Genomic DNA, 10,019 nt, shown 5'->3' on the forward strand with positions numbered 1-10,019 from the left:
ATTGCAGTCAAGCGTTTCTTCACTCAACGTCATTTATGCGCTTAATTTAATTCGTCGAAAAGATCCAGATGCAATAAATTAGACTGCTCCTAACATTTTTCAGCTAATGAATTACACATTTGGAACAATATTATCAACCAGTCCACTGTTGTTAAATTTTGTACAGGTGACCGGAGCACAAAAACCTGGTAAAAATTAACAAGAACTTGATTTTGTGCATGAATCAATTATTGAAAAATAGTTCGGTACAAAGATTATTGATCTTTGCACAAAGAAAGCAATATTGTATTCAAATGTCATCATTTACTGCCAACTTTTAAGTGATTTTGTCACCGAACACAAAGAAGCCAGTTGGCTTATCATAAATTATTCATTGTTATGTAAATTATTGTGTATGTTCTTAAACTTTCATATCTATGGGCTGGACCAAATATAGCCCAAATAAGCATGTTAAGGAAACCTTTTTAACAATTGGACATTCATTATGGAATATTTATTATTTATTATTATTTATGGACCCCGTTGGAAATAAGCTTTTGTACTTGTACAAATCTTTACGGGTTATCCTGTTCAATGTCATTTATTATGTTAAACTTTATTTGGTAAAACTTCATTTGGTAATAAATTAGATAGCTTTATCATTAACACTAGTCCAAATAATTGTACGTTGACAGGTTTTTTTAGATTTTTGATATGGCAAATCCTTCAGGTACAAATTGTTTAGTATCAAAAGTGGGTAGTTGTTCCGATCAGGATTCCAGGTTAAAGCATATAGCGTCTATAAAATATCATGAAAACAAGAAATATTGCCAGATAATGTTATTTTTTATTAGTTCCGTACACAAAAAATAAATATCCAACTTATAATTATGAGTTTGACAGCTTTTCTTCATTTCATTCTGTCAAAACATAACGATATATACATGAAGGGCACCTGCAAGGCTTTAGGGCACAGTTTTAATTCGCTCATAACATTTCGGCCATGGCCGAGTTGTTACGATTGTGCAACGAGGTCTATCTCGAAGCTTTGTCGGAGGAGGCCGAGTTATTACGATTGTATCGAGTTGTTCCCCTTCGCATAATTGTTTTCTGTGTCAGTCAACTTTCGTTTTATTGGAAAGGTAAACAACTTGTTTTAATGCATTAAATGCTTGTTAAGTGCAAAATAACATTTCACTTACATGGTAAAATATGAATATAACTCTTTATGATCAATTTCAACCATAAAATACTTCACTTAAAACAATTTCAATATTTTTAAAAAAACACCCCCGTTTTTTGCACATTCCCATTTAGACGTTAGGGATTGGAAGAATCCCATATAACACGTCTATTATTTTAGACTATCATTAACACCAGAAGTAATACTTGTTTTAGTAGATCTAGTATTATGTATTTCATGTTAAACTTTCTATGATATAACTTATTAGGACTCTAAATATCATGCAAATACAATATGTGATATATCCTATATTGATGTAAAATGTACTGTTATTGACATAATGCACGAATATAACTACTACTACTACTACTACTACTATTATGTTTGAATTTTGTTTGGCATAGAGTTTCCAAAACAAAAATCATCAAAGACTCTGTAGAGATTGTTAATATGAACTAGACCAAACACTGCAATTGTGCATTTGATATAGTTTTCTTTGCTTGAAGCAAGGGTTTAGAAAAAAATTGACGATGGCATTAGAAAAAATAGTTCCAGATGAAGCATAGCATGGTTGTCCGGTTAGCACAGTGATTAGCACACTCGCTTCTCACCAAGGCGACCCGGGTTGGATTCCCGGTCTGGGCGCATGTGAGTTTGGTTAGTGGTCACCAAGCCGGACAAGTGGGTTTTCTCTGGGTACTCCAGCAGTTTAAACTAAGCATAGCATGCTATTAAAACAAGATCGTTGATCTAAAACTTGAATCTGTCATTATAATTATATAAAACAGATTCATAGTTCATTTTTTTCAGTATTTACACTGCGAAATTTATTTCCAGATGCTGATCAAATGCCAGCAGGATGGGACAACAAACTATGATCAGTGTCGGAATGGGGTAAAAAAAAAGGAATTTAAGTTTCTTGACAGTTTACATTCCAAAGCTGTCATGTGATGCATTTCAAGAAAATGTGAAGTAAAAAAAGACCACATGAACACTTTTCAAAACATTCCATTATTATTCATTCCATTTTTGATTTATATATTTATGTAATTTATTGTATAATACATTCCAAGTGTAAATTGACATCATGACAGACTTTTATCAAGCTGTGAGTGATTTTAGAATGCGGAATATTGACTCTAATGGCTTACATGAAATTATTGGTGAGTTTGCACCCCTGATCGGTGTAGCAATGGAAAAAACAAGGTCTCAAGACTCTGAAGACTCATTGGAAGGTAAAAAAGAAGATCTAGATACTGATGTGGATGTTAAGCCTAATGTTAACATTCTTAAACAGGCTATGGATGAGTCAGAATGTGATAAAAGTAAGGTTGTCATGCAGGGACCTGACTTCAAGGTTGTTGAAAATAATGCTCTAGATTTGACATTCAAAACCCAAGATGAAATCAAACAAGAACCTCTCGATCCTGATGAGGATATTAAAACAAAATTGAGAGACGCTTTGTCAAGAAAGAGAGCCAATCCAGATACATTTCTTATTAATGGAATAGTTGAAAAGAAGAGACTCAAGTCTGAATATCCAGATGATAGTATAGTATTTGTACAGCCTGTGACTGCGTTAAAGATACCAATGTACACAAAGAAAGAGGATAGAATGAGTCCTCAACTTCTGTCAAACACACCAACAGAGTCAGATCCTTTTCCTTTAGGAAGGCTAGTTATAAAAGAAGAACCAGGTTTAGAAAATGAGACTCCTGGGTTAAATGAAAGAACTACAGGTATTGCAGAATCAGATGAAGGTTGTGGGCAAGTTGGGCTTCTTTACGACGTCAAAACTGTCAATAACATCACATATTACCAATGTAAGTTGTGTCCATTAATTGTAGAATCAACGTACCTTCTTAGTAGACATTTGATAACACATGGTGAGAAAATGAAACCTCATAAATGTGACCAGTGCTCAAAAGCATTTGGCCAGAAAAGTGATCTGGTTCGACACATGAATATCCATAATGAAACGAGAAATTTTAAGTGCTCAGTCTGTGGAAAGGCATTTAAACGCTCCGACTACCTCACAAAACACGAACGCCAGTATTGCGGTGTAATGAAGCCACACAAGTGTCAGAGATGTCACAAGGGTTTTGAAGAAGAGAATCAGCTCCTTGAGCACACGTGTGCTTGCACTAATGATGGGAAGTCATTTTCCTGCGAGCATTGCAAAGCAGAATTTGAGACGGTGGATGGCCTGGTGGAGCACAGGAAAAGTCACATGAAACAGGAGCAGGAGTATACTTGCAACAAATGTGGCGAGTCCTTCATTGGATTCTCAAACTATGTGGATCACTTCAGGGTAAGACTACAACTAGTAAATAGTTTGTTTGGCCTTACCTGACTTACTCAAAAAAAATGACTGTGAACCGAAAGATCTAGCCTTTCCCCATTGTCATAATTTAAAAAAACTTTACGAACTTAAAGCTGCACTCTTAAAGATTGACAGTTTTGACATGTTTTGGATATTTTATGTCAGAATCAACTTATTTGGCATCAATGCTTTCAATTCAGTCAAATAAGATAACTCACAATAGAACAGATCTCAATTGTTTGGAAAACTGTCCAAAATTTCATTTTTAACTCGACTATTCGAAGAATAAGGAGAGCTATACTTCTCACCCAAGCGTCTGCGACGGCGTCGGCGTCACCCCTTGGTTAAGGTTTTGCATGCAAGCACACATAGGTTAATATCTCAGCAACTAATTGAGGTATTGCATTGAGACTATACAATGGTACTCAACCATCCAACCTACTTAATTAACCAAGTTTGATAACTCTACTTTGCATTTAATGCCAGTAATAGGCCTTTATTATTTGACTTAGAAATTCTGGTTAAGGTTTTGCGTGCAAGCACACATAGGTTAATATCTCAGCAACTACTTGAGGTATTGCATTGAGATTTGGTACAATGGTACCCAACCATCCAACCTACTCAATTAACCAAGTGAGATAACTCTAGTTTGCATTTAATGCAAATAATAGGCCTTTATTATTTGACTTAGAAATTCTGGTTAAGGTTTTGCGTGCAAGCACACATAGGTTAATATCTCAGCAACTACTTGAGGTATTGCATTGAGACTTGATACAATGGTACTCAACCATCCAACCTACTCAATTAACCAAGTGAGATAACTCTAGTTTGCATTTAATGCAAATAATAGGCCTTTATTATTTGACTTAGAAATTCTGGTTAAGGTTTTGCGTGCAAGCACACATAGGTTAATATCTCAGCAACTACTGGAGGTATTGCATTGAGACTTGATACAATGGTACTCAACCATCCAACCTACTTAATTTACCAAGTTAGATAACTCTAGTTTGCATTAAATGCAAATAATAGGCTTTTTTTATTTGACTTAGAAATTCTGGTTAAGGTTTTGCGTGCAAGCACACATAGGTTAATATCTCAGCAACTACTTGAGGTATTGCATTGAGACTTGATACAATGGTACTCAACCATCCAACCTACTTAATTTACCAAGTTAGATAACTCTAGTTTGCATTAAATGCAAATAATAGGCCTTTATTATTTGACTTAGAAATTCTGGTTAAGGTTTTGCGTGCAAGCACACATAGGTTAATATCTCAGCAACTACTTGAGGTATGGCATTGAGACTTGATACAATGGTACTATATCATCCAACCTACTTAATTTACCAAGTTAGATAACTCTAGTTTGCATTAAATTCAAATAATGGCCCCTTTTTTATTCAACATAGAAATTTTGGTAAGGTTTCGCATGTAACCACTTTTAAGTCAATGCTTCAGCAAGTACATCATGTATTGCATTGAAACTTTACACACAGGCTCCCAACCATTTAACCATCTTATTTAATCAAGTAAGATAACTCATTTTTGCCCCTTTATTATGCGACTTAGAAATTCTGGTTAAGGTCTTGCATGTTAGCACACATAGGATAATATCTCAGCAACTAATTGATGTATTGCATTGAGACTTTATACAATGGTATTTTGCAAATAATGGCCCTTTATTATTACACTTAAAAATTCTTGTTAAAATTTTGCATGTAACCACATTTATGTTAATATCTCCGCACTTCACATATTGCATTGAAATCTAATCTAAAAGTGATCCATGCATGTTTCGCCAAAACTTTTCAATCCTTACACTGAAAAGCGGCAGAATAGTCGAGCGCGCTGTCTCTGTTACAGCTCTTGTTCTTAAACTATTAGTAATGCCTAAAAAGGTGGGGATTTTTGAGGACAATTTAAAGAAGTCATATTTTTATCAGGAACAGTTAATTTTTGCAATATAAACACTATTACATATTCCAGAAACACAACACAGAGAAGCCATATACCTGTGACATGTGTGGGAAGGGGTTCTCCAGGAACCATAACCTGATGACCCACATGTGGATCCATAACCAGGAGAAACAGCACACCTGCCAGATCTGTGCCAAAACTTTCACCTACTTCAGTAACCTACAGGTAAGTGAGCCACCTGCCTGATACATTCACCTACTTCCATAACCTACAGGTTAGTGGGCCACCTGCCAGATCTGTGCCAAAACATTCAACTACTTCAGTAACCTACAGGCTAGTGGGCCACCTGCCAGATCTGTGCCAAAACATTCACCTACTTCAGTAACCTACAGGTAAGTAGGCCACCTGCCAGATCTGTGCCAAAACATTCACCTACTTCAGTAACCCTCAAGTAAGTGGGTCACCTGCCAGATCTGTGCCAAAACATTCACCTACTTCAGTAACCCTTAAGTAAGTGGGTCACCTGCCAGATCTGTGCCAAAACATTCACCTACTTCAGTAACCCTCAAGTAAGTGGGTCACCTGCCAGATCTGTGCCAAAACATTCACCTACTTCAGTAACCTACAGGTAAGTAGGCCACCTGCTAGATCTGTACCAAAACATTCACCTACTTTAGTAACTTACTGGTAAGTGTGCCACCTGCCAGATCTGTGCCAAGACATTCACCTACTTCAGTAACCTACAGGTAAGTAGGCCACCTGCTAGATCTGTACCAAAACATTCACCTACTTAAGTAACTTACTGGTAAGTGTGCCACCTGCCAGATCTGTGCCAAGACATTCATCTACTTCAGTAACCACAGGTAAGAGGGCCACCTGCCAGATCTGTGCCAAAACATTCACCTACTTCAGTAACCTACAGGTAAGTGGGCCACCTGCCAGATCTGCCAAGACATTCACCTGCTTCAGTAACCTACAGGTAAGTGGGCAATCTGCCAGATCTGTGCCAAGACATTCACCTACTTCAGTAACCTACAGGTAAGTGGACCACCTGCCAGATCTGTACCAAAACATTTACCTACTTTAGTAACCTACAGGTAAGTGGGCCACCTGCCAGATCTGTGCCAAGACATTCACCTACTTCAGTAACCTACAGGTAATAGGCCACCTGCCAGATCTGTGCCAAGACATTCACCTACTTTAGTAACCTACAGGTAAGTGGGCCACCTGCCAGATCTGTGCCAAGACATTCACCTACTTTAGTAACCTACAGGTAAGTGGGCCACCTGCCAGATCTGTGCCAAGACATTCAACTACTTCAGTAACCTACAGGTAATAGGCCACCTGCCAGATCTGTACCAAAACATTCACCTGCTTCAGTAATCTACAGGTAAGTGGGCCACCTACTAGATCTGTGCCAAGACATTCAACTACTTCAGTAACCTACAGGTAAGTGGGCCATCTGCCAGATCTGTGCCAAGACATTCACCTACTTCAGTAACCTACAGGTAAGTGGACCACCTGCCAGATCTGTACCAAAACATTCCCCTACTTCAGTAACCTACAGGTAAGTGGACCACCTGCCAGATCTGTACCAAAACATTCCCCTACTTCAGTAACCTACAGGTAAGTGGACCACCTGCCAGATCTGTACCAAAACATTCACCTACTTCAGTAACCTACAGGTAAGTGGGCCACCTGCCAGATCTGTACCAAAACATTCCCCTACTTCAGTAACCTACAGGTAAGTGGACCACCTGCCAGATCTGTACCAAAACATTCACCTACTTCAGTAACCTACAGGTAAGTGGGCCACCTGCCAGATCTGTGTCCAGACATTTGCCTACTTCAGTAACCTACAGGTAAGTGGACCACCTGCCAGATCTGTGCCAAAACATTCACCTACTTTAGTAACCTACAGGTAAGTGGGCCACCTGCCAGATCTGTGTCCAGACATTTGCCTACTTCAGTAACATACAGGTAAGTGGACCACCTGCCAGATCTGTGTCCAAACATTCGCCTACTTCAGTAACATACAGGTTAGTGGACCACCTGCAAGATCTGTGTCCAGACATTCACCTACTTAAGTAACCACAGGTAAGTAGACCACCGGTCAGATCTGTGCCAAAACATTCACTTACTTCAGTAACCTACAGGTTATTGAGCCACCTGCCAGATCTGTACCAAAACATTCACCTACTTCAGTAACTAACATGTAAGTGGGACACCTGTTTTTAGCTTGTCTTGTTTGCAAAGTAAAAAAAATCGTAAAACTATTGTCATTGCTTTGGTGTCAATGTCAGCCTGGTTGAACTTAAACTTTCACCTAAACCATAACTATAATAATACCATTTAAGTTATTCAAATGAAACTTGGTACACATGTTGCCAAAGACCCTACACACATGTTTAGCAAGGCACACATTACTGGCTTAAATAATTGTAGAGTTAAGCTCCTTGGTCAACTGAGAAAAAAGAGATGATTATTTGCATTATCTCTGCAAGTCTTCTGTTTAAAACATAACTCATGCCAGTTTTGAGTGATTCGGAACATGTCCCTGCCAGATAAAAGATATTGGACCTTTTTGTTGTGAGATAGGCATAGACCCCAAGACCACCAGCAAATTGCATCTTTGGCAATAGCAGTCATTGAATTTAGACTTTTGAATGAATAAGCTGTCATTCTTACACTAATGTTTCACACAGTGTGATATATAAAATACAGAATTTAAGCAAGCCTAAAAATTGTTTTAACAGTGCAGAGCTTGTGGACTTGTGCTAGTTTTGAGCACTACACTAGCATACAGAATTTTTGTAGTGTTATATGTTATTTATTTACTTTTTAACTTTATTTTTAGGTCCACCTGCGTGTTCATCGTAACGAGCGTCCATACATCTGCAAGCAATGTGACAAGGGCTTCCTGACAAGCTCCGACCTACGACGACATCAGCGCACGCACAGTGGAGAAAAGCCATACAAGTGTAAGCAGTGTCCAGCCGAGTATGCACGCAAGGAACGTCTCATAGCGCACTTGGTGACACATGTTGAGGTAGGTTAAATGCATTAGTTATTCTTATTAGCTGTCCATCATCATGTTCATATTCCGGTAGATTAGTATGCACAGTGGAAGAAGGCATACAGGTTTACCCAATGTCTTGCTGAGTACGCTCATAAGTAGCACCTCGTAGCTCACCTGGTCACAAATGTGTAGGTATGTGATAAGGAGAATATTGCGTCTCAAAATTTAGAAGATGAGGAGACAAATGGGGAAAGTTTACAGGTTGCGGCGGAGTATGCTCGCAAGGAATTTACTTACCTGGTCACTAATCCAGTGAGGGGTACATGTCACTTGTAAAGTATTCCCTTTAATCCTGATGTTAAGACAATTCACAATCAGATCAGTGACTTGTTTAGACATATTTAGGTTTGTAATTCATGAATGATGACATATACATATAAATCCTCTTAAAAGCTCATCAGCTAGCTATATATATTAATGTATCTTATTAGTAAGATATGCCATTTGTTAGGGGAGTCTCTCATTGGTGAAAATCAACCTGACATAATTATGATACATGTACATTCATATACATGCCTTTATATATATATTTATGCTATAGAATTGTTTACTTTTTGCAGCAAGGGGCTTCAATGCATGATGGCAGCTCAAGTGAGAACAGTCTGGGTATGGATGATTCTTCGAAAGATGGAACACAGATTTTCTCAACAGCGAATGACAAGCCGACAGGTTCGGCTGAAAATGGTTATGTGGTTATAAAACAGGAAGTTATAACTATTAAGGAGGAAATCAAGGATGAAAGTTATTAATATGATTAAGTTCCATTGCCAGGGATGTCATTTGTATGCGGGTTCGGAGATTGCATTGGATCTATTGGTTCCAGGGACCAAATTAAACGAAATGATTTTTAGCTCACCTGTCATGTAGTGACAAGGTGAGCTTTTGTGATAATTCTTCGTCCGTCGTCCGTCCGTCCGTCCGTCCGTCCGTCCGTTCACAATTGCTTGTGAACACAATAGAGGTCACAATTTTGACCTAATCTTTATGAAACTTGGTCAGACTGATCATCTCTATAAAATCTAGGTCAAGTTCGATATTGGGTCATCTGGGGTCAAAAACTAGGTCACTAGGTCAATTAGTAGAAAAACCTTGTGAACACAATAGAGGTCACAATTTTAGCCTAATCTCAATGCAACTTGGTCAGAATGGTCATCTCTATAAAATCTAGGTCAAGTTCGATATTGGGTCATCCGCGGTCAATAATTAGGTCACTAGGTCAATTAGTAGAAAAACCTTGTGAACACAATAGAGGTCACAATTTTAGCCTAATCTCAATGCAACTTGGTCAGAATGATCATCTCTATAAAATGTAGGTCAAGTTCGATATTGGGTCATCCGCGGTCAACAACTAGGTCACTAGGTCAATTAGTACAAAAACCTTGTGAACACAATAGAGGTCACAATTTTAGCCTAATCTCAATGCAACTTGGTCAGAATAATCATCTCTATAAAATCTAGGTCAAGTTCGATATTGGGTCATCCGCAGTCAATAACTAGGTCACTAGGTCAATTATTAGAAAAACCTTGTGAACACAACAG

The 10,019-nt window shown here is 38.1% G+C and overlaps 1 protein-coding gene across 1 annotated transcript; it reads left to right on the forward strand.

The window, feature by feature from the left end:
* The first annotated feature begins 83 nt into the window (after positions 1-83).
* Positions 84-9,694, forward strand: LOC128214364 (zinc finger protein 70-like). The gene is made up of 5 exons (XM_052920787.1): positions 84-188; positions 2,000-3,473; positions 5,471-5,626; positions 8,259-8,450; positions 9,041-9,694. Exons 2-5 carry the CDS (start codon positions 2,250-2,252, stop codon positions 9,227-9,229), a joined length of 1,761 nt encoding a protein of 586 aa, XP_052776747.1. The 5' UTR covers positions 84-188; positions 2,000-2,249; the 3' UTR covers positions 9,230-9,694.
* The last annotated feature ends 325 nt before the right edge of the window (positions 9,695-10,019 follow it).

Source organism: Mya arenaria, chromosome 13, assembly GCF_026914265.1.
Source record: "Mya arenaria isolate MELC-2E11 chromosome 13, ASM2691426v1".
NCBI lineage: Eukaryota > Metazoa > Mollusca > Bivalvia > Myida > Myidae > Mya > Mya arenaria.

Coding starts and splice junctions, on each gene's coding strand:
- LOC128214364 (XM_052920787.1), top strand. CDS start 2,250: ATGACAGACTTTTATCAAGCTGTGAGTGATTTTAGAATGCGGAATATT. Junction 3,474..5,470: donor ACTATGTGGATCACTTCAGG/GTAAGACTACAA, acceptor TACATATTCCAG/AAACACAACACAGAGAAGCC. Junction 8,451..9,040: donor ACTTGGTGACACATGTTGAG/GTAGGTTAAATG, acceptor TACTTTTTGCAG/CAAGGGGCTTCAATGCATGA.